General features: G+C 36.0%; 1 protein-coding gene across 3 annotated transcripts in view; it reads left to right on the top strand.

Moving 5' to 3' along the window:
• The first annotated feature begins 369 nt into the window (after positions 1 to 369).
• LOC128983566 (prosaposin) overlaps positions 370 to 25,906 on the top strand; it is a 207,501-nt gene continuing 181,964 nt past the window's right edge. For 2 of the 3 annotated variants that reach the window (XM_054402884.1, XM_054402883.1), the window contains exons 1-2: positions 370 to 578; positions 16,821 to 16,941. In XM_054402884.1, coding sequence (XP_054258859.1) covers positions 533 to 578; positions 16,821 to 16,941 — 167 coding nt within the window. In that variant the 5' untranslated portion in view covers positions 370 to 532. The remainder of the gene's footprint in view (positions 579 to 16,820; positions 16,942 to 25,906) is intronic. The other variant, XM_054402885.1, reaches the window with a different exon arrangement.

Raw genomic sequence — 25,906 nt, 5'->3', positions numbered from 1 at the left:
ATCTTTTTTTATATAATCTGCAAGTTTGGTTGGTTAGGTTAGTTTATGACAGTTTAATTTTATAAATATTCATTTTTTAACTTATTGAAAAACTGCAGCATAGCATAGGTTTATGCATGTAAAACAACGCGGGCTTGTTTGGACGCCGTCTAGAGGGGAGGTGGAGGGAGAATCATTTCCCCCACTCCGCAGCGCCAGGTGACAACATCGTGATGAGTTAGCGAAGGTTTAGACTCCAGTCAGCTGTCAGCTCAGCTCTCAGCTCAGTCACTAGTCAGTCAGTGCAGCTCAGTCAGTCAGTTCAGTTCAGTTCAGTGTCAGTCAGTGTCAGTGAGTCATCAGTTCAGTACAGTAAATCAGTATTGTCATTGTCTGCTGCAAACTACTGCTAGCTAGTTAGCTAGTTAGTAACTCATTACTCATAGGGCATAGGGCTTTCGTTTCTGTTTGGCTTACACCACGAATACTAGCTAGATACACTTACAATTACAATATCTTCCAAATCTTAATCTTGTTCTTCCATGATCAGGAAATGAATCGGTCATCATTTTTGTGTCTGTGTGTTGCGGCACTATGCTGTAAGTATTAAAATTGATATCAATTTGAGTTGCTAAGTTTAAGTACATTCATTTTAAAAGTAATGCTAAATTAATATATAATTTTTCTCTAACTAGGCTTTGGGATGGAAAGAAATTGTTGAACTTCTTTATAGGCTGGGCAAGACCATTCCTGGTCATATAATTTCTTTCCTGCTTCCTTATGACATCACTATTAAGTTACATGCTCCTAGCCTACCTAGCTTAGGCTATAGGCCTAAGTTAGTAGGCCTACTTGGTAGGGCTGCATTTTATTTAACAGCTGTGTCTAAGGAATAAATTATGTCGGCCTTAAGTTAGTCATTAACAAGACGGGTACAGTTTCTTAACTGGGCTACGCTAATATTGATTGAAACTATCGAATTGAAAATATTGATTAATAATCGATATTTTAAAATATAGGCTATCTATTATAAAACTTAACTATCATAACCTAACCTAACCAACCAAACTTGCCGATGGTGAAAAAAATCGCATGAAGGTTTACTAATTGAATCGATAGGCTAGTTTCAATCAATATTAGCGTAGCCCAGTTAAGAAACTGTAGGTACCCAACAAGACTACCTACACTACAAGATTGCGCCACTCATCCTACACTCATCTCGATTCATACTTGGCTTAAAATACCTACTTTGTAATGGTCGCCATTTCCTTTGAAAAGTATTAAAGTACCGTTTAGTTTCTGTCCTTCATTTAAGTTAGCCTACGCACATATAATGTAACCAACTTACTTACTGGATGTTTGGTTATTTAGTTTAGAACAGTTTCATCGGGATCTCGTAGCGCAGTGAACGTGTTAACTAACAAGTTAACACGTTCACTGCGCTACGGGATCCCGAGGTCTCGTAGCGTACCTAGCCCGTAGTACGGGACCCAAAATTTGGCTTCTTTCTTAAAGTTACGACATCAATATTTCGGCGTACAGTTATCGTAAAGAAATTAAACTTGTCCCAAGTAGCAAAAATCGTTGGCCCAACGTTTCTGTCGATCGTTGGCCAACGGTATGTTTTGGCACTCAGTCTTACGGTTGGCCAACCATCCCATTGGGCCTAAACATAAAAAACACAATAATAATAAAGATTTAGTATGAAAAACATAATTATCAGTTGAGTAAATTGATTAAATAGTTCATAAAGATTAATTATGAAAAAAAAACGAGATAAAAATTATTTGACCGGAACGGGTCTCGAACCCGGTACCTTCGCCTTGTGAGCCTCACTCCTTACCTCCCTGAGGTAACTGTGCCTGTTGATTATGGGTGTTTTCAAGTGTTTAAAGAGTAGCCAACAGGTGCAATGGTCACAATACTTGAAATATTTTTGATACTATACAGTATAATATGATTCTGTTAATCTGTTTAGGCCTCAAGTAGTTGAATTGTTTTTCTGGTAGTTGGAGAGGATACTAGTATAGTGAATCCGTGGATTAGTTTAAGTTGTAAATAGGTTTACTTGCTATAACAGTATAGTTTAATTTAATATAAGTTCAATAAATTAAGAGTTTGAGTTTGGTTTAACTTTCTTTCTTTCAGTATTATTTACAATACTGATTATTTCCATAGAAACCAAAAATCAAAACATTGAGAAAATCTCAGCTGTCTAAAGACATTGCTTTAGCACACTCCCACATCCTTAGTTGTTCTGGGCCCCTTTTTCTTGACTGGGCGATAGAGTGTGTAGTGAAACTCGTCATTGGCTTTATATCTACATTTTCCAAAGATGATCTACAAGTTGATCTTGTCTCTTCTCAAACTGTCCATCTTCTTGTGAGTGGCTCTTATTCGTCTGTCGTCTAAAGGCCGACAATGAGAAGAGGAGGTAGCTCTGACAGATTCGATAGGGATTTTCTCATTTTGGGGATATATAAGTACAGTATTGCTTTGCTTCTGTGAGGAGCCTATCACAATCAGCTGACCATAGAAAGAGTTGACTGAGGTCATGGCTTGTTCTTTCAGTGAGACGTTGTTGTTTAAAAACCATTTGAAGTGATGATTTCTGGTACCTCATGTACTTCCTCTTCACCGGCTGATATCAGATTGAAAGTCTCACAATTTACAGAACTTATCTGTGTTGTTTCCTCATTGTTATCTATCAATTCCTGACGAATAGAACTCGAACTTTCAAGAGGTAATGACATATCCTCAGCAATTGTCAGCGACTCGGCTTCAACTAGGTCATTGTCAAGTAATTTAAATCCTACATCTTTGTCATCACTAGTATTGAGGCTGTGATCGGAAATTGGTAAAATCCATTTTGGAAGTTGAACGTAGTAATTTGGAACAGATGACGGCAAAGATGAACCAGGTTCAGTTGTCTGTTGATGAGCAGATCGAGACCTATCTAATATTACTGAGATTTGAGCTTCGACCTCGTCGTAGTCCATCAAGGTATTAGTAAGTTCATCCTCTGTGAAGATCTCACCTGTTGGTCCATAATCAGTTATAGGCTCGGAGTCCAGTCTATCTTGAATGTCCACCACGCTCTCCACAAAGCTAGTCAAAGTTTGTAATCTTGTTTCAAGTTGTAGCTCCGTGAATTCCGTGGTGTCCAATACTGTAGTTGTATCCTTTATATAAGTCTTCAGTTGCAGTAAGGCAGATTTCAATCGAAGGTCCCATCTTGAAGACATTTTTGGTTATTCTTGAAGGTGAAGTTCAAAGTTGTAAAAAGTTTGAGTAAAGAAGTTAAGTTTAAAGAAAGTTTTAAAAAGTTAAAGCAGGAAACCACGCTCTGCTACCATATAGTGAATCCATGGATTACTTTAAGTTGTAAATAGGTTTACCTGCTATAACAGTATAGTTTAATTTAATATAAGTTCAATAAATTAAGAGTTTGAGTTTGTGTTAACTTTCTTTCTTTCAGTATTATTTACAATACTGATTATTTCCATAGAAACCAAAAATCAAAACATTGAGAAAATCTCAGCTGTCTAAAGACATTGCTTTAGCACTACTAGCATAGATAAAACATACTCCCTTAGTAGATTTCTCATCCTTATGGAACAGCTGACGACAATTTTATTGTTAGTTCTGTACGGTTTATGTAGAGGTCGTGTTTTGTTTACAATTTGTTTCCCATTATTACAGCCATTTAAAACCTCGTTTAGCCAAATAATACGATCCAATCATAAACAATAACTTGTCCCCTAGTTATATAACCAAACAGTAAAGCACAAATCAAGAAAATAACCCTAAAATCATAGAAACAAAGTTTCGTCGACACTAGCGCCTTTGTGTCACGTACATGAACTAGACACGAAAAACGTGCTTCAAAATTTACAATGGGATGAGAAGTCTACTTGTGTTGGTTAGTCTATGATACTAGTATTTGAATATATATTATTTAATTACCATTAGATTAGTATACTACTGTTATAATTGATCGTTATATTTGATTAATTAATCTTTCCCCTATAGCTATTAAAATTTTTTTCAAATATAAGTTAAAGGATATTGTTTAAAAAATGAAATTATTATAATTATTATATGTTAAGCTGGTGTTCCCCACTGTATCTAGTATCACAACATCATCTGCCTACATTTATTAAAGATCCAAATGTTTACAATATTTGTCTTATATTCTGCTGCCATAACATTTATGTACCTTTAAATAAATCAATTCGTTAAAATGCGTTTTAGAATGTTTTATACTTAAACCCAACGAAGGCCCAATGATTCTTTCCTTTGTAGGGCCAACGAATACCAGTTTCCGTTGGGCCAACGTTGGCAAATCGTTAAAATTTCTGCCAACCATTTCCCAACCGTGCCGACCATTTCCCAACGTTGGGCCAACAATGTGTGCTACTTGGGTTACATATAACTTATAATGCATTTTTCTTTATGTATCAACTAGTTAACATGAAATGAACGAGATAAATAGACCTCAAAACGCACTGAAGTAATAAACTTTTACTTTATTACGACAAGAGACCTCTGGGTCTCGTATCAAAAGTAGTTGTTCCAAGCCCCACATGAGGCTAAATGGGGTGATAAGTATAGTAACCATGACAACTTTGTTGAATGCTTGGGTGAAAGAAGGAAACCCAAGAAATAATTCAAGAACAAAGAGAAAGAATAATGACGTTTTTATGTTGTTATCTTTATGAGTTGGCCTATCTAATTTTTTTATAGGTTTACATAATAATTGTTTTCTACTAAGTTACGGGAACATAAGTAACATTATTTTTAATTTTCGATGTCTTTCTCTTCTGAAACAGCAGTAACGGATACATTATAAAAATGCACAATAAAATATCACGATTGTGCAATGTTGTGTATTTTGATGTAAAAAAGCAAATCATGGCATTGATTCAAATATTTCTCCTGGTCACTACTAAATCATACAAAAATCATTGCTAAATAATTGTCAAACAGGACAAGGAATTTCTGATAAAACAACTTTGTATCATTGTTTTTGCAATTGGAATCCCCTTTCCCAGCCCTTTATGGAAGTGGTGCAAGTCTTAATATAGCTTCAAGGTTGCAATCACCCCTTACCCCTGCTCACTCGACTCACTGTGGCCCGCACTCATTTCGAGGTCATAGCCCAACCCCTAAATTATAACAAAATAAATACAGTAATTTGTAAACATATTTAATTTGTATTTTATTTAGCCTGAAATCAGTCGTAAGGAAACACATTAATATAAAACGTGATAATAGAAATATAAAATATAGCCTATATTTTACTACGGTTACGATTATTAGGAATTCGTATATAAACAGATAGGCTAACACATATTTTTCTTAATTTGTTATTGTAGGAAAAGAATGAATACAAATAAGTAAGTTAATGAACCATTACAGCTTTGCGGTGACACGAGATTGATTGATTGATTGATTGTAAGAGGGTGGACTCATGGTCCAAGCACGTCAACCGAAGCTTATTGTGCATCCCACTTGCCACTAACTGGGTAAGCCTATGCCTGTGTCCCTAACTAGGTGCAGGAGCTTTTGCCAAATGTTAGCGTCTGGTTCCTCACCTGGCTGCTTTAGACCAAACAGAGCCCTTCTCCTAGCCTGTAGTCCATCGCAGTCCAGAATAATGTGTTTTGCAGTCTCATCGGACTGGTTACAAAGTCGACACTCCTGCTTGTCATTGACAATTCCTAGAGTGTGGAGATGTTTCCTGAAATGGCCGTGTCCAGTGATAAGAGCAAGTACCTGCTTGACCTGCCCTCTCCCCAGCTTTAGCAGCCAGCGAGTGAAGAGGGTGCTAGGTTCTGAGAGCAGTTTTTTGCCAAGTGATTGTCCAGGATAATTACGCCAACGCTCAAGATGTTGTCCCCTAGGCCATTTGTTGATTACATGTTTAGCGGCCGCTTTGCTGATGCCACAAAATGGCTCTGGTCCAAAGAGTGGCATACTCACACCTTTTTTTGCCAGCTTGTCTGCACTCTCGTTGCCGCCAATGCCTACATGGCCTGGGACCCAGCCGAGAGTTACAGAGTTCTGTGATGCAAGTCTGCAGAGGGTGTTGAAACACTCCCAGACCAGTTTTGAGGTGACTTCATTTGAGTCAAGAGCTTTGAGAGCAGCCTGACAATCAGATAAAATCACTATCCTTTTGTCTTGGTACCGTCTGGCTAGTCCTAGGTTGGCACAAGCCAAGATGCCATAGATTTCTGCCTGAAAGATGGTACAGTATTGTCCCAGACTTCCTGATAGTTCTGTTCTGGGTGATCGACAGTAAACCCCAAAACCAGATTTTCCATTGATTAGGGAGCCGTCTGTGTACCAAACGAAGCTCTCCATATCTTGGAGATGCCCTTCCTGATGTTTCCACTCATCTCTGGAGCGGAATTCAACATTAAAGGGCTTGGTGAAAACTGCTTCCTTGCTTAGGAAGTCCGAGGTCATGTCGAGCACAGGACACTCAGCCAAAGTCTTGGCAATGGCGCAGTGGCCTGCCCCTGACAGGCCTTCCCTCCACAGATTTGCAACCCTCAGACGGTAAGCTGCCTTGAGGGCCTCAGATCTGATGAAGATGTCCAGTGGTAGCAGCCCAAGAGTGTGACTTCTAGAGTAGCTGATGGACTGCTCCTGAAGGCTCCAGTGGCCTTTAGCGTGCCGAGCCTTTGCATGCTTTCTAGCTTGGCTATGACAGTTACCTGATTCACCTTTGTCCACCAGACTAGTGAACCATAGGTAATCTGAGGTCTGACCACAGCCTCGTATAGCCAGAGTGCTATGTGGGGTTTAATTCCCCAGGTGGTTCCTGCAAACCTCCTGGACGTCATGAGCGCCCATTTGGCCTTATGCAGTGCATTATTCAGGTGGTTGTTCCACGTCAGCTTGGAGTCAAGTGTCAGTCCTAAATACTTGACCGCACTCGACACTCCCAGCTGAGTAGTGCCAATTTTCAGCCTGGAAAGAGAATCCAGGTTCTTTTTCCTGGTGAAAGGAACTACGACTGTCTTAGAAGGATTAATGTTGAGTCCTTCTCTGAGACACCATTGTTTAACACATTGTAGGTTGCCGTTCATGACGTCAGCTACAAAGTTTGTGAATTTTCCCTGTACCATGAGGACTACGTCATCTGCATAGCCCTGGACAAAGATGCCCTTGCTGGTGAGTTCAGTTAAAAGACCGTCCACCACAAGGTTCCACAGTAAGGGTGAAAGTACACCTCCCTGTGAACATCCTTTTGTGGGTGCGATCACAATTTTTTCACCAAGAAAGTCGGCTACGGTGCGTCTTGAGTTAAGCATAGACTCTGTCCATCTACACAGAGATTGCTCGAGTCCACGCTCATAAACAAACTCCCCACACCATTGCTCCGTATGTTACATTGTCGAAAGCTCCTTCAATGTCCATGAAGGTGCATAGGGCTATTTCCTTAGCAGCCAGGCTGTCCTCAATTCTGCTGACCAACTCGTGCAGAGCGGTTTCACATGACTCGCCTGGCTGGTAGGCGTGTTGATTGTGTTGAAGAGGTGTGTTGAGAAGTACACCCTTTCTTATGTGCCTCTCCACCAGCCTTTCCAAGGTCTTGAGGAGAAATGAGGAAAGACTGATAGGACGGAATGATAGGACGGTGACACAAGATCTCAGGGTCTCGTACTTGATACTTACTTACTTGATACTTGTAGGTATCCCATTAGTAGCACGGGTGTGCCATGGTCGTCAAAGTTTTGGCCTATTCTTGATTTAAGAACTCTTCTACTGATGTTATTCTTTGGTTGTCGGTTACTCATCACTAAAATAAATTAATCACAATTTACTAAAAAATGTCGAGGTATATTTCAAGTTTACATCAAAACTCATCTTCAGCCTCTAGTAACAACATATCAAGTAAATAAACTATGATTTATAATGTTTGTTTATAAATTAATTAACATATGTTTGAATTATTTTAAAATTAAGTTAGTAGGAAAACATTTTTATATGTATATATTATGTAGATGTCACAGTTAATTTATTATTGTTTTTCCAATTTTAATTTTGTTCTCAACCTCTTCTCGAATTAAAGGTATAAACATAGGGCTGATTGTAGCACTAGGTTGGGATATGCTTCTTTTATCAACCGCCATGCAAGCAGCTTCTTTAAGATTTCTTAATTATTTCTATTTCTATTTTTATTTCTATTTCTGCTGTAAATGTAATATAACGATCAACTACCATTTCTTGATGTATTAGTTGAAAAGAAAGAAAATGGCTTCAGGACTTCAGTCTATAGGAAAACTACCAATACAGGACAGTATTTAAATTTTCACTCTAATAGCCCAAATAACGTAAAGATGGGGATAGCCCAAGGTTTATTTTACAGAGCATTTAAAGTATCATCAGACGAAGAAGCAAGGAATAAGGAGATAGAATTAATCAAAGAAGAATTAAAAAGAAATAATTATCCCTTAGATTTGATAATTAGGGCCCAATAAAACATTATAAAACATGATAATTAGGGGATTAAATAAAACAAAACAAAATCTGTTAAATAGAAATAACTTAAGTAGAAATGAAGAAAGACCTAATTGTACCATATCTATACCGTATGTCAAGGGTAAGTCTGAAAAAATAAGAAGATTGAACAAAAAGTTTAATATAAGAACAGTATTCTCTTCTGGACCTACATTGAGAAGTTTTCTGACCAGAGTGAAGCCCAAGAACAAAGATCAAGACACAAAAAATATAGTTTATAAAATACCCTGTGAATGTGGAAGAAGTTATTACGGGCAAACATTACGACCTATGGAGAAGAGACTAAAAGAACACCAGAAGAGCATTAGTAATCATTTGGAGAGTTATTCCAAACTAAGTGAACATGTTTTCTCTGAAGAACATAGAATACATTGGTCTGAATCAACTATGATCTACCAGGAAGCAGACTGGAAATTAAGAAATCTTAAAGAAGCTGCTTGCATGGCGGTTGATAAAAGAAGCATATCCCAACCTAGTGCTACAATCAGCCCTATGTTTATACCTTTAATTCGAGAAGAGGTTGAGAACAAAATTAAAATTGGAAAAACAATAATAAATTAACTGTGACATCTACATAATATATACATATAAAAATTTTTTCCTACTAACTTAATTTTAAAATAATTCAAACATATGTTAATTAATTTATAAACAAACATTATAAATTATAGTTTATTTACTTGATATGTTGTTACTAGAGGCTGAAGATGAGTTTTGATGTAAACTTGAAATATACCTCGACATTTTTTAGTAAATTGTGATTAATTTATTTTAGTGATGAGTAACCGACAACCTAAGAATAACATTAATAATGCCATCACGAAGGAAAAAACATACCGGAATGAATTAACTCTTCTACTGTGTAGTAAGGCCTAGTCGTTAAATATTCTTTAAACTTGGATTTAAACTTCTCCGCATCTTCAATTTCCCTTATGGCAGCTGGAATTTTATTGTAAATTCTTATGCATGTAGGTCTTGGTCCATCTCTCACTAAACTGGATGAAACTTGTGGTACATGTAACATTTCCTTCTGCCTCGTTGAATAGTTATGGATTTGTTGATTATTTTGAAAATGTTCTGGCTTCCTTTTAACTGTCACTGCAGACTCAAGAGTGAACAGAGCAGGCAGTGTGAGTATATTCAGTTGTATAAAGATTGGTTTACAATGTGATAATTAGGGTTCTCTCGCAATTGTTCTTACTATGCGTTTTTGAAGCAAAAATATACGCTCCGCCAAGGGACTATTCCCCCAAAATATCACACCATAATTCATTATGCTATGGAAGCATCCAAAATAAACTTTCAACAGTACAGCTTGATCAACTATCAATTGCAGCCTACGTACCATGTGACACACAGCTTTCAGTCTTGCTGCTGTGGCGTTTACTTGGTTCTGCCATTTTAAGTCACTGGTTATTGTCAGACCAAGATACTTAATAGAGTTATCTACAACGATACTAGCTGCCTCAAGGCGAAGTAGTGGTGTGCTTTCAGGCTTCTTACGGTTGTAGAATTGTATAGCCTTAGTTTTACTCCTATTTAGTATAAGATCGTTTTCTTTACACCATCCGCTCATTTCATTTAGGCCAGTTTTTGCCTTGTCTCTTAGCCTACCCAGGTCGCTGTCCTGAACTAAGTGACTCACGTCATCAGCAAAGAGCCACACTTTCCCTTCAGATAAAGAGTCGGGTAAATCGTTGACATAGATCAGAAACAATACTGGTCCAAGGTTGGAGCCTTGCGGCACTCCGGTGTTTATGGCAGGGGAAATTGTAGAACGGTAGTTTCTTGTTAGTCCATCAGAGCCTGAATGTTTTACTGTTACAATCTGGTGTCGGTCCTGTAGATAGGTAGAAATCCATTGGAGTGGCTTATCTTTAATTCCAATATTTGCCAGTTTAATTTTAAGTTTACTATGGGAGAGAAGGTCAAAGGCCTTTGTCATGTCATAAAACAAGCACAGGGATTCTTCCAACACATCCAGGTTGTCATGTATTGAGACTAATAAATAAAAAATTGCATCAGTTGAACTGTTTTTTCTAAATCCATATTTTTGTGGTGATAAAAGATTGTTATGTAATAAAAAAGGATTAAGTCTTTTAAGGAAAATTATTTCAAAAATCTTAGAAAATGCACTTTGGACTGCCACTGGCCTGTAGTTTTTTACTTGATCTTTCTCATCCTTTTTGTGGATAGGCACTACCTTGGATGTCTTTAGTTTACTAGGAAAAAACTCCATTTTCAAAAGATTTATTTATAATTTTAGCAAGTGGTTTAGCTATTGATTCTTTGCATGACTTTAGGAGATAGCAAGGGATATCATCTACGCCAGAGCTTTTTTTAAGACTAACCTTATCTATAACCTCCTTTACCTCACTTTCAGTAGTAGGCCATAAGCGGAAATCACCCGCACCATCACCAACACCCGATATCAGAGGCTCCTCTTCGCTTGTTCCAGTCAGTTTTAATACCTCCTCTACAAAGTAATTATTAAACACATTTGCAACATTAACTGGATTAGTTATGTGCTCGTCATTCAGTTTCAAACTTAAATTAACATTATTTACAAAATTATCATCACAAGTTAAACTTCTTACTATCTGCCAAGATTCCTTGCTAACATCTTTAGCATTATCTATTTTAGAATTGTAGAACTGTTTCTTGGTACTATTTAGAAGTTTGGCATGTTGATTTTTAGCATTCAAGTATTCTGTTTTTGAATTATTACCAGGCCTATTGTTATTTCTTGTCTCCCAATACAATTGTGTTAGGTTATCTTGTGACCGTAAAACTTCTTGAGTTATCCATTTAACTTGTGAATCGTTCTTGACATTAAAAATACCCTTTGGAAAACATAATTCAAATATATACAAAAATGTTGTGTAAAACTCGTCAAAAATAAAATCCACACTCGGATTTTCGTTATCAATTTGCCAGTCTTGAGTTGCCATAATTCTTGAAAACAGTTCCAAAGATGAGCTATTTATTTTCCTCTTTTCAATGGTATTCTTGATAAGGCTGTGTCTCATGTCGAGATTAATTTTGAGGTACAAAATATTATGGTCAGACAGTAAGGCTGGCAGTGCCCCAGAAACATATAAGCTTTCATCCAAACTAGTAATAAAATAATCAATCTGACTAATACTTTCCTCTGTTACTCTGGTAGGGGTTTTTAAGGATACATGAAGGCCATATGAGTCTAAAACGTCATATAGATACTCTTTTTGCCATGATTCTGTCAAATTGTCCACATTTAAGTCCCCACTTAGGACTATAGGCAAATCATATTGATTTGTTATCATACTCAGAGTATCGTCTAGGATTTCAATAAAAATTAGAAAGTTTTCTTTTTGAGGTGGTCGATAAACATTTATCAAAACTATTTTATTTTTACCAGTAGTAACAGTTATCCCACAGCATTCAAAAATATTTTCCAGAGATTTAGAAGATAAGCTATTTATTTGGTTTACTTTAAGTCTGTTATCCATTAAAGAAAATATTGCCACACCACCACCTAACTTGTCTTTCCTAAAGTATTTGGCTGTTTTACAATAGTTGCCTATTTTAAAAGACCTATTTTTTTCCTGGGTTAGCCATGTTTCTGTTAAGCATAAAATTTGTGGTTTCTCTTCATGCAGTAAAGCTTCAAGCATCTCTACTTTATTAAAAACAGATCTTATATTAAGGTAAATAATATGTACATTGTCAGGCATAGACTCTGATCCCCTATAAAAATTAGAGCCTAATTGGTGTTTTTTGGTAAAACCCCTTGAGCATTAGGTGCGTTAGGCCTAGGCCTATTTTGACTGTTGTAAATCTCAGACCCATTACTTGCCACATGAGAGTTACTTCGTTTAGATGGTAAATATTTATTTATGAGTATTCCCTCTGGCCATTTGTTGCAATCAAGCACTGAGCTATTGTACTGTTGAGGAAAGCCGATTTTAAAGGACTTATAGCTAGGGTACCTTGTTTATAGTTCCTCACAGGTTACAGTATTTCCTTCACAGATGTTTCTTACATACTCCTCTATAGCAACTTTCTTCGTGTCTGTATTAAATCTTGTGGCAAATATCCACGATAATTTCCTAATTGCACCAATACTTCCACTTGTAGATTTAGAAGTACCAATTACAGGCCCAGAGCCTTGTCTGTTATTTCCATTTTTTGATTTCCATCTCCTATTAGTATGAACCTCAAAACCATCACGATCTTTATTTGGAACATTTCCATCACTTGGTTTTAATGATTTAACCATATCTGAATAGCTTTTATTTCCACAATTTCGCTCGTCATTATGGACTTGTCCAATCGTCAATACTTCAATATCTGCATTTTGGCGTAGTGAGGTTATGTCACTATTTTCACTGTCATTTCTATTGCTATTGCCATTAGGAGCAATGTTGTCAAGAGGGGTACTTTGTGATGGCGAAAGGCTGATGACGTCATTACTGCATCTTGAATTTTTCTTATTTTGTACTCTATTTCGTTTGTAATTGTTTTTACCAGCACTATATGAATCTGGCCTAGTTTCATTATTATTTGCATTAATTCTTATATGTCGAGAGGAAACTATCTTCGTTGGTACATCATTAGGATTTTTCTCATCAATGACGTCATTGGTTGGGCACGTCACTGTTCTCGAGCAACTAGACCTATATTGCTTCAATTCTGCAAGTTCACCTTGTAGATCCTTAAAATTTATTTCCATATTTCTTTGATACTCAGACATTTGCTTTTGATTGTCATATAAATTCTTAATAGAATCTGTTAGACCACTTATGTTTGTGTAGCACTCACAGCATACTTATTTTCCTGTCCGGCTTCTCTGGAACTTTTGGTCACACGTCTTGCAAAACCATCTACTAAGATCACCTAGACTTTTTATTTTCTCATAATCATTCTTTGACATGTTAACGCATTTAATATGAAACCATTTATTACAGTATAACTCACAATTTACGCTTAAATCTCCGTCTTTAAACGATTTAATACACAGACCGCACTTTTCATTATCATCCTCCTCCATCCACACTCCACACTCTAAAAGGCGCTCTCTCCTTTCTTTGCGAGGTTATGATGCGCAAAAGATTACTGCGCAACGTAATCTCGGGGTCTCGTATCGCACCTGGGTAATTTTAGCAGACGAGACGTCATACAATGACGTCATATTCACTTCCTGGGCTGGCTGAAGATTGTCAACATTGTACTGGTTCACGTAAACAAACACTCGGCGCTCTCTCCTTTCTTTGCGAGGTTATGATGCGCAAAAGATTACTGCGCAACGTAATCTCGGGGTCTCGTATCGCACCTGGGTAATCATAGCGGACGAGACCTATAGATCTCGTAACGGACCATTGGAATAATGCAGGAAAATATGCAACGGTGAACATGTTAATGTATAATAAGTTAGTAAATGTAGGACAGAAACTTAAGTGCAACCTTGGTCACAGGGGAGTAGCACAAGTCTTAAATTCCTTTCTTTATAAGCTACTACATAAAAAACCGACGGTGCTACAGCTTGGTTGTTTAATGCGTTACTAGGTAGCAATACTAATTAGTCACAGACTATTTAACTTACATACTTGGGAATAACGAATAGAATTTCTAACGAATAGCGATATTAGTTAGTTTTTTCGGCTAACTTCTATTTTATTCGTTAGTTTTTCAAAAGTGCTGGAAATAATTTCTACTCAGTTAGATTTATAGCTAATGAATAGATAATATATTCGATAGTTTTAAATCGTTATATTTTTGGTCAGGCGGAAGTATCTCAAATACGGGTTATTGTTTTTATGTGATCAGTGAGGGTTGCGTGCGGCCGTGAGGGGTCACTGGTCAGCGCCCTTGTTGACAAAAAACGCGGGGGGTGGGAAAGAGAAAGTCAAAGTCCAGTTGCTTTGGTATGCAGTGGGCCCGTGGAAGGGCAGTGACGGCCAATAACAACACCCCAAGCACCGAGGGGTGGGAAGGGTGAATGTTTGTTTGGTGATTATACACTCAAGTTGTTATTAGTGTCAAAACATTGTCCTAGATTTGTTATATGACAGTGACAAGTTTTAAGTCATTTGTTTCTGTTGTAGTTATGTAAAATGTGAGAAATTTTGATTAAAACACAAGTACCAGGGGAGTTATCGGGTTTCTCGAGTTATCGCGCTAATGGACGCATATATAAATATATATATATATTTATATATATATATATTTATATATATATGAATTTGAACGGATGGTATTTTTGGTTTCTAGGGACCTAAAAACGAATAAGTAAATCGGTCCCGGGTCCAGGTCTTACCATGAGTACTACGGTAATAGCTTATTCCCTATAGGGGAAATTTGCTAATATTTCCTATAGGGGAAATTCGCTAATATTCCCTATAGGGGAAATTCGCTAATATTCCCTATAGGGGAAATTCGCTAATATTCCCTATAGGGGAAATTCGCTAATATTCCCTATAGGGGAAATTCGCTAATAATCCCTATAGGGGAAATTCGCTAAAACAGTTCATAGAAACGAACACCATGAAAATACTGTATGGAGATGATTATTTAACATGTTCCACGATCAGAAACAATTGCTTGGTTCATTCCAAGTCATTCAAAGATGCTGATGTCAGCTGAGACTTCCCGAGGACTGTATGTGATTAAAAAAATCATTAGTAGGCCTACCCCCGCGTATGAAAAAGGGGGATGGGGACTTAAATCACAAAAACAGAAGTTTTAGACCATGCATGGAATTGAAACGTGGTGCACAATAAAACCGAATTTCCGACTCTGACGCCTGATTTTTTTTAGCTTTTTGGATAAAACCATCATATCTTAGTACGTTGTGGAATAAGATAAACGAGAATGCACATTTTTATGACAATTATGTAGGGGGATAAAAGAGGACTTTTTTTGCTGAGTGAGTGGGATTTTTGTTTTATTCTGGTGAAAAGACTGAAATAGACCTAGACTTAATAAATTTTACAATTCTTCTCCAATACGGTATCTCAGCTGGACCAGTTTTGTTTTCAACTTTGTTTTGAATGTTTATAAATCACTCTAAAAAATTTGTTTATTAAGTACGAAAGGTTATTCAAAAGTAACACACAAAGAAAAGAATCTGCCTATTTAACATCAGTTTATGAAATCAGCAAAATTCAATTGTGTTTAAATCGTATAAGCGCATCGACCATGCATTTTTTAAACTACCAATGAAAACCACGAATTCTGCATGCATTTTATCATCCCACTATGGTGGCAACCCTGAAAGTGCTTCTTCAGATAATAACACTTGAAACATGTTAGGAATTGTGTACAAACAGTCAGTTAATAAAAACATAAATAACATATGATTAACAATTTAAACATAAAGTAAAGAAGGCAAGGCAGAGTATAATAGCTATTTACATTACAAGTGTAGTAAGAGCGTTTTTACATCACGCAGGTGAATGTTGTGCAACGAGCGAAGGCGAGTTGCATAATTCACCGATGTAAAAACGCTCTTGCGTAACGTGTAACGTACAAGATTTTACCTGACCCGACAATATTCAGGAGGTTACGAGCAATATGCTTCATTATCAATTTCACTCATCTTCTAACAGTAACGTTCATTTACAAACAAAAGCTAGGTTAGGAAAATTCTTCAAAGCATAACAATAAAATTCAAACACACAGCTGATTTCTAGCGTTGAACGTCGTTGGCTCCATAGAGGTATATTTTTTAAGTTATCCACTCAATGTTATTTAAATGGGTTTCATTACATCACCGAGTGAGTTTTTTTCAACTTTACATCACTTGAGAAGTAAGGAAGTTGTATACATCACGCTTGGGATAGGGAAGTTTAACATGGCGGGTTAGGTAAAATATTATAACACTAGCCCTCCTATTTTATAAATTACTGTACTATCGTTTAGTATTTCTTAGGCCTATATTTAAATTATTAACGTTATATTTCCTTGAAAGTGGTCTCCCAACACAATAATTATTATAAAAAATATAAAAGATCTGTAGTATTTTGTGGACTATCAATAATTAATAAGATTTTTGACCAAATTCAAATCATGACTAGGTTTAAACCTAGGCCTATAATTTGAATAAATTTAAATTATATTATAATTTGCTTGCCTTTTATTTGTTCATAATTTATACATGTATGCACTTGTATTTTTCAATCCATGTAGAATAGTATTTTAACAAACATAACCTTATTACCATTCACAGTGCCTGTTTAAATTTAAATTCATAATTTTTAATATTTGACGAATTTCAACAGCTTTGGTACATTTAATAGCAAATTTGTTTATCATCTGTTTGATTGCAGGTGGCTTCACAACTGCTCTACCACCACAAACGGCCCCTCCTAAAACAACCAACTATGCGACAGCCTTGTTAGGAGAAGAAGAATGTCTTGATGGGCCATCCTTCTGGTGCCAAAATTTCACGTAAGATTTGTCAACTAAAACAGTTAAAGAATTCTCTGGAGACATAGATAATGCTTCATCATTAGTGTGAGAGTGAGGTGAAAGCATGAAAAAAACCTTTACCAAAAGCATGAAAAAAACCTTTACCAAGACCAATGGTGTGTGTCTGTGTTATCTCCAGTGTTGTCGCATATGGTAGTTACCAACCTATCCTGTACTTACTAGTGAACCCGCAATCTCAAAAGTAAAAAATTATCTCGTTATTGGTTCAAATAAATTATGTTTGTGTAATACATATTTACATGAAGAAAATGATCTGTTTCATTTATAAATAAACTAGCTGTGTGCCCGTTCTACGTACGGGGATATTTTATTAAGTTGAAACCTTCTTATATTCAAAACAGGAGTTGGTTTGCATATTTAGTGTACACTTTGTGACGCTTAGCGCCACTATTTTATATAGTGCCACACAACTAAATCACTGGCCTTGCGATCGGCGCGCCTCCTTCGGTCTGCCGCTTGCCTTTTTTCGAGAAACGTCAAGGAGCTACAAAATCGATTTTTCCTCCGTCTTGTCTCTTGCCGCCTACCGTTGGAAAACCTGCCGATCGCCCCCTTGTCATGTCTCCATGTCCTTCAAAAATCAGGATAAGTCGTTAATTATTAAGTTGTGTTAGGATTAAGATGACAGGCTAGTTTAATTATTTAAGGGGAAGCCGGCAGGCTTTCGCCCCATTCGCAGAAATGTAAATTCCAAATTATATGATTACCTCGCTTAACGAGGTAATCATTCCTAGACATGCAATAGTCACCACGTGAAGGTTCAAGTATTAATTCATTCAGGAATCGCCTTATGAGTCCAAATTGGTTCAGTAACGAGTTAGGGAACGAAATTTACCTGTTTTATCATCATTTCCATTTTACACTAATTAGCAGTTTAGTTTGGAAGGTTAGCTATAGTTCTGTTTAATAGTTAAAAATAAGTAATCAAAGCTGGCTTGGCCTGCTTCTGGTCTGGGTAAAGATTTCTGCCCTCTGGTTCCCCAACAACGTTTCCAATCAAATTGTCATTTTAAGATGGTAGTAGAGTACAGCACTTTCTTAATTGCAACATGCTAGGGTCCTCCAGGCCCTAGGACCCACAACAGTCAATTACCAACACATTTAACTTAATTACAATCGATACATCACATCACCACAGAATCAATAATCAGTTTACATCAATTATCTCTCCAAAGGGCCACAACTTTTCCAGATATGCTGGCAAAACTATTACTGTGTAGGAATACATATAAACCTTTGCAAATATATTATCTGGCATTTTTTTAAAACGTAAAAAGTTATTATAGAATCGGAGATAACGGCTACACCCAATAAACGCATTAACACCATACCATTTTAAAAGACATATTTATTGTTATAAATATTTTTATTTAAAAAAATTATTAGATATATATATTACATTAATTTATTACTTTCAGTTATTGCAGCAAGTTTAATAGAAGGCGGACGTACTCTTCATAATCAGTTTAAACTACCTATACCTATTTTGGAAAATTCTGTGTCCGTTGTCACTCCAAACTCTCCACATGGCCGATACTTAAACTCAGCTAAACTTATTATAATAGATGAGATCAGCATGACGCCATCTAATGCTATTACAGTACTGTAATTGATAGGTAGGCTTTTTTAAGATTTGTCATCGGATCCAAATGTTAAGCAATTACCATTTGCAGGAAAAGTAGTATTATTCTCAGTAGTCAGGTTGGGTAGCAGGAAAATATTTCAGTTCTGGCAGAGAGGCTGCAATTTTAGGTGGTTATAGTATACAAGTTTCTGAACCTAAAACCGCCCAGACCCCAATTTTTAAGGACCTCGGTCGTCCGTAATGACGTCATCAAAATGGCGGCCGTAAGAGGTTGCTGGGTCCCCATAAATTGGCTATAACAACCGAATGCCTGAACCGATTTTCATGAAATTTTGCACACAAGTGCTTGAATACATTATCTCGGCCTGGGTTGAAAATGGTAAAGTTTCATCAAGTCATTTCAAAATGGCGGCCATTCAAATATAAAAAAATTATGAGGAAAATAATTGTGAATTGTTTTATACAGGATGAGTTTTAAATGAGTTCCCCCCTACTTTTTTATACATTTCTTAAGATATCAACTCCGAACCACGTCAGATAATTGTAGAGTAGCGATTACTTCATTTCGACTAGTTTTATTTTATCCGTTTTTTGTTATCAAGCTTTCTTGATAAAATATAACAATTATTTTGATTTAAAATGTCAATATTTCAAAAACCAAACATGACTATGAAAAACGTATTGCGGCATTGAATTCAACATAAAAAAGTAGTTCAAAATGATGGGTCACATAAAATGATACCCCCTTCATATTTAAAATAATTTATCACATTTCAAAATGGCGGATCCAAGATGGCGGCTGAAAAAAATACATCTGTCATAACCGAGTGAAAATAGGTCAACAATGAATGGTGGTGTCCACTTATCTTTATCTAGCACTATTTTGAGATTATGGCCTTAGTTTGTAAATGCACAATGTTATAATGGACTAAAAATAAAGTTATAAAAAGTTCTCATAACTTTAGAATGGATCAACATTTTTTTAAACGGATTGCAGCATCGTATTCAGCGTAAAGGTTTTGTTTGAAACGGTGGGTCACAACCCTATCTTTACATTTGAAAAAATAACTTCTTATCCAAAATGGCAGATCCAAGATGGCGGCCAAAAATGTAAACCCAGTCAAAATGAAGTACTTGCTACTCTTCAATGATCTGACATGGTTCAAAGTTGATATCTTAAGAAATGTATAAAAAAGTAGGGGGGGAACTCTTTTAAAACTCACCCTGTATAAAACAATTCACAATTATTTTCCTCATAATTTTTTTTTAGTTTTGAACAGCCGCCATTTTGAAATGACTTGATGAAACTTGACCATTTTCAACCCAGGCCGAGATAATGTATTGAAGCACTTGTGTGCCAAATTTCATGAAAATCGGTTCAGGCATTCGGTCGTTATAGCCAATTCATGGGGACCCAGCATCCTCTTACGGCCGCCATTTTGATGACGTCATTACGGACGACCGAGGTCCTTAAAAATTGGGTCTGGGCGGTTTTAGGTTCAGAAACTTGTATACTATAACCACCTAAAATTGCAGCCTCTCTGCCAGAACTGAAATATTCTGCCACTATATGCAGCTATACAGGGGATGTATATGCCACTACAGGGGATTTTCGACAAACTTTACCTGTGGTACCTCATGCAGGACGTACTGTCATAGTTGAGAATTGTCTAAAAAATAACCCACTGTGGCCTTGAGTCATTAAAAATAAAATAATTATTAAAAGGGTACTTTGTTAACTATGTTTTTGGTTTTAGCGAATTTCCCCTATAGGGAATAAGCTATTACCGTAGTAGTCATGGTAAGACCTGGACCCGGGACCGATTTACTTATTCGTTTTGAGGTCCCTAGAGACAAAAAAAACCATCAAACCATGAATGAATGAATGAATATCTATCTATATATTAATAGGCAAGCATGTTTCTTTAAAACCTTTTTTCTCAGCTCGTGTGCATCGTAGGGAAAATCTACGCATACCGTTGGAAAGCTATTTTCCTGTAGGTGTGCAGAATCCCTTTATAAATTTAAATAGGCTCAAAGATAAGCACAAAAAATAAGTTTAAAAGTTGTAAAAAAATAACATGGATCTTATGCGTTGCTATGCTGGTTACGAAATAACAACGAAATATAAACAGAAAATCAAAACAAATGGAGGAAACTCCAATCACATGTTTTATTTACAGTGTGGGGTGAAAATAGTTAAGTGAGTACATTACATATTTTTGGTCGAGTTTCGACCACTGGACGACCTCTCGTCTATATATTAATAGGCAAGCATGTTTCTTTAAAACCTTTTTTCTCAGCTCGTGTGCATCGCAGGGAAAATCTACGCATACTGTTAGAAAGATATTTGCCTGTAGATGTGCAGAATCCCTCTATAAATTAAAATAGGCTAAAAAATAAGCACAAAAAACGAATTTGAAAACTTCAAAAAATTAACATGGACCAACTGGGTTGCCATGATGGTGACGAAATAACAACAAAATGTAAACAGAAAATCAAAACAAATGGAAGAAATCCCAATCACATGTTTTATTTACAGTGTGGGGAGAAAATAGAGAAGTCTGTACATTAATTATTTTTGGTCGAGTTTCGACCACAGGACGACCACTAGTATAGTTTATTCCAAAAAAACATTGGCTACAAACAGTGATTATAAAAACAAATATACTTAACAGAGACTTATGACACTAAAAATAGTAAAATACATACAAGTTTTAATGAGCCAAAATATTCAACAATAGACAAATGGAACTAGCAGACATAGGCAGTGCTACCTGTGCGTCTGCTAAGTTGCTGTCAAATAGAAAAAAGTAAATTAATGAATTTGTGGAATGGCAATTAAAAATAAAAGGGTTGTTATTATTAGTGATGTATGTAAACGTATTTTCATGAACACAGCGCTGGTGAGTCTGCGCATTAGATTTCGTGGTGGCCAGGAGAGAGAGAGAGAGAGAGAGACAGACTGTGTGTGTGTGTGTGTGTTTGTGTGAGTTCCGTGTGTAATGGTGGTAGTGAGGAGAGTGGAGAGTGGAGAGTGATGAGTGGATTGTTGAGTATGAGTGGTGTAGAGAGTAGTAATTCGACTGCGGACAGTCCTAACAAAGTGCCAAGGTCAGTCAGTGCAAAGGTCGGATCAGGTGCGCCAGTGGTCCGCCGTGATAATAGAATCGGCCTCGTCAATATTTAAACTGAATAGGAAATCATTGATGCGGAATTTAAATACCTTTAAAGAGTCACATTCAAAAAATTTGAAATCCTTAAAAATGTTACATATGTTACGATAGACTAAGTGTGAAACATAGTATGAATTAGTCGTAGAAAAAGTATAATTCACTTGAATTGTGGTGATTCCAACTCTAGAAGAATATCTTGTATTATATAAATGTGAAATATTTTGAAAGATGTTATTGTAATTTTTATAGATGTTTATTAATATTGATTTTACATACAACTGGCGAATAGAGAGGACTCCTATTTCTTTAAATAACTACTCTTTAAATTAAATAACTACTCTTTCTTTAAATTACTACTCTATTTTAAGCGTCAGTCGGGTAACGTTTGCATTTCCCAAATCCTATTTTTAAAATTGATTTTTGAGCAATATTTAATGGCTCCAAGGTACTCCTATAACAGCCGCCCCAAGCTATAATACCAAACGAAAGTAATGATTGAACAAAAGCAAAGTAAGCCATTTTTAATTCCTTAACCGTCAAAACTTCTCTCATGTGTTTGAAAGCAAAAATTAATTTCCTAATTTTATTTCTAACATAATTAACATGATCTATCCATTTTAATCGTTCATCAAACAATACACCTAGGTATTTATAAGAGTTGACCTTTTCTATACTTTCACATCTGCAAGAATTACTTTGATAATTGTCACATTCGTGGATTGTTAAATTGGCTAAATTGAAGTCTGTACTCTTGCTAATAGAAATAGGCATGAATTTTGTCTTAGAAACATTTAATGAAAGAACATTTTGATTTAACCACTTCTTAATTATCATGAGATCGTGTGTGGCTTTGTCATACACCTCGGGCCAGGTTTTTCCTTGCAGGAAAATTAGGCTGTCATCGGCAAATAAAAAGATTTGACCAAAAATGTTTAGTCTGGAAATATTATTTATATAAATTAAGAATAAAACTGGACCAAGGTTGCTGCCTTGGACCACACCATAGTCTACTGGCAATACATTACTAGTAATGTCATTAATGGAAACAAGTTGTGATCTGTTACAAAGGTAGCTTTGGAACCATGCAAGTGAGTTGCCGTGAATACCAATGTCTTCCATTTTTCTCAATAATTTTGAACGGTCAACAGAATCAAATGCTTTTTTTAAATCAAGAAAAATTAATAATGGATGATTTTTTTCTGAAATCGCAGAATTTAATTCTTTATTAATATCGAACAACGCATCTGAAATATTTTTGTCCTGACGAAACCCGTACTGACGCTCACTGAGTATGTTATTGATTTGTAAGTAAGTAACTAATTGATCTTTCACCACTCTTTCAATCACCTTAGTAAAAACACTAAGCAAGGAGATTGGTCGGTAATTAGTTTTATTTGTGATGTCATTTGATTTGTATAGAGGAAATACTTTGGCTAATTTAAGACATTCTGGGAATGATCCTGTGGTGATACTCAAGTTGACTATATGTAAAAGTGGCTCCCCCAAAATATTAAAATTATTTTTTATGACGTCGGCCGATACACCATCATAGCCCGGAGCAGACCCTCCCCTTAAACTGAAGACATAGCGTCGGAGATCTAGTTCAGTGATTGGTTGAATCGTAAAGTCGCAATCAAGGCGGTAGTCAGAGTCATTCAAAACTGGGTCCCCACTATAATCAATTGCGTCAGCGAGTGATTTACCTACTCCAGAAAAGAATTCATTGAACTCATCTGCTACTCGTTTGTATGATGAAGAAATCGGAGATTGTGAGCTAGAAACAAATTTTTCAATAGGAAACGGTTCTTTTTTATTCACCCTGCCAGCCAGTTCATTGATTAATCCCCATAGCTTCTTGGGATTCTTAGATGCTTCATTAAGTTTTGATCGGTAATAATTCCGTTTTGTTTGCTTTAAGTTAGTATTAACATTTGTCTTTAAATTATGGTAAAAATGTTTCAATTCTCAATTAAAGGGTTGTCTTTTTACTCTTTTGCTGATTTTATCTCTAAATCTGATATATATATATATATATATATGCGTCCGTTAGCGCGATAACTCAAGCAAAAATCATCCGATTTTGATGAAGTTTTGTACAAACTTGTAAACCTACGTTTATTCAAACGAGTTCGGGAACCAGCATGATCGGACTATGGGAACAGGGGTTTATGGGGAGTTTTATGGGGTAAAAATTGGTTTTTCCCATTTTTGACCCTTAAAACTTAAAATTTAGCAATTTCTTTCCAAACTATTTTGTAGAGCTTAGAAAAAGCAAATAATTTAGTACATTTAAGCATTATTATTCGCCTAATGGTTACAGAGAAAATTCCAAAAATCTGTAAATTTAAAATTCCCATGTTATTCTTATGGAGAATAAGTAAACTGTTGTAATTTGCTTGTTTATAAACATATATTTTTATCAAATTTGGAAAATAAATTCATTTCATACTAAACTATTACATTTTACAAAAAAAACCTTTTTACCCTCCCTGTTGCAGCAAACCTAAGTACAGTAGATTCCCTCTTAACCGACCCTAATGGGACCGGACCTAGGTCGGATGATTCAAAAGGTCGGATAAAACAGGCAATCCCTAAAATCATAACATAATAAAGTGCTATTCATTTGGGATTATATAATAATTATTTTTAAATCATACTTGCATTATTTATAAAATAAACTACTCTTATCTCCTTTTTCATATTGATAGAAATGTCACAAATAAACACAAAACACGGTTAAGTCAAATAGGCCTACTTTCAGTGATATTATAATACTAGGCAAGAGTCAATAAAATTCAGCTATTTTAATAACTTTTCTACTGTGATGTATTAATTAATGCTTTCCAAATACATCGTAATACAGTAAAGAACCTTTTGTCAAGCGACCATTTTTTTACAAGACAGGACGTTTATTTATAGCCTCTCACTGGAGGCTCGAGGCACAAAAACTATCTTGACCTTGGAGTTGTTAACGCCCCTTCCCTGCCCTCCCTACAAGTTGCGTTGTTTGTTTACTCCAGCGATAAGATAATCAGTTCTCAAAATCGTAACGCACTTTATGATGTTATAAATTTGCCGCACAGATAACAAATCAGATCAGATGTGCTCGAGCTACGAACGATGATGACAAACTGACAATTGGCTATGCTATATTTTTTGTGACCATCACAAAATAACTTATTGTTTGTCATATCCTGTGGAGATAAGCGTATGGTTCAGTTCTCATCGCCCAGCGTGGGAGCGGAAATGCCGAGATTCCTAGAAAGCGGCGGTTAAACCGAGCTGCTCTCAAAGCAAGGTCGGTTAAAACAAACTGTATTATTTCACGATCAAAGGCGGATAATCCGATTATCGGTTAATACAAGGTCGGTTAAGAGGGGGTCTACTGTACTCGTTAAAATAATGTTAGCCTATTTAAATAGGGAATAAATGTGATATTTTTAAGGAGACATTTTAGTGTAAATCAGGCAAATGGAAATTCGCTTAGTCTGCTGGTTTGCTGCAGGGGGTATTTATTATATTAGTAGCTCTAAACATGCAAGAAAATAATATATATATGTACGTTACCGCGATAACTCGAGCAAAAATGATCCGATTTTGATGAAATTTGGTACAAACTTGTAAACCTACGTTCATTAGAATGAGGTCGCGATCCAGCATAATCGGACCATGGGAACGGGGGTTTACGGGGGGTTTTATGGGGTGAAAATTGGTTTTCTCATTTTTGACCCTAAAAACAAAAAAAATTTGCAATTTCTTTTTGAACTGTTTTGTAGAGCTTAAAAAAAGATATAAATTAGTATATTGGAGTGCTGTTATATGCCTAACGGTCAAGGAGAAAATTCAAAAGTAATGTAATTTAAAATTCCCATGTTATTCTTATGGAGAAAATGAAAGTTGTTGTAGTTTACTTGTTTATGGATATACATTGATAAAATTTGGCAAATTTATTTATTTCATCCCATACTATTGACGTATGGTCAAAAAACACTTTTTACCTTCCCCGTAGTAGCAAACCTAAGCACTCGTTAAATCTAATGTTATTTAAATAGGGAATAAATATGTCTTATTTATGGTCTTAGTCTGCAGGATTGCTGCGGCGGGGGTATTATTTCCATTCCGTAAACATAACTTCTCAAGATCACAAAAAAAATACAAATAT

The sequence above is a fragment of the Macrosteles quadrilineatus genome, unplaced genomic scaffold (assembly GCF_028750875.1).
Source record: "Macrosteles quadrilineatus isolate MER2022 unplaced genomic scaffold, UCM_ALF_1.0 Scaffold_1__1_contigs__length_201487025, whole genome shotgun sequence".
NCBI classification, from domain to species: domain Eukaryota; kingdom Metazoa; phylum Arthropoda; class Insecta; order Hemiptera; family Cicadellidae; genus Macrosteles; species Macrosteles quadrilineatus.
The sequence above is the reverse complement of the archived record's forward strand: the minus strand, read 5'-3'. Positions and strand labels throughout refer to the sequence as shown.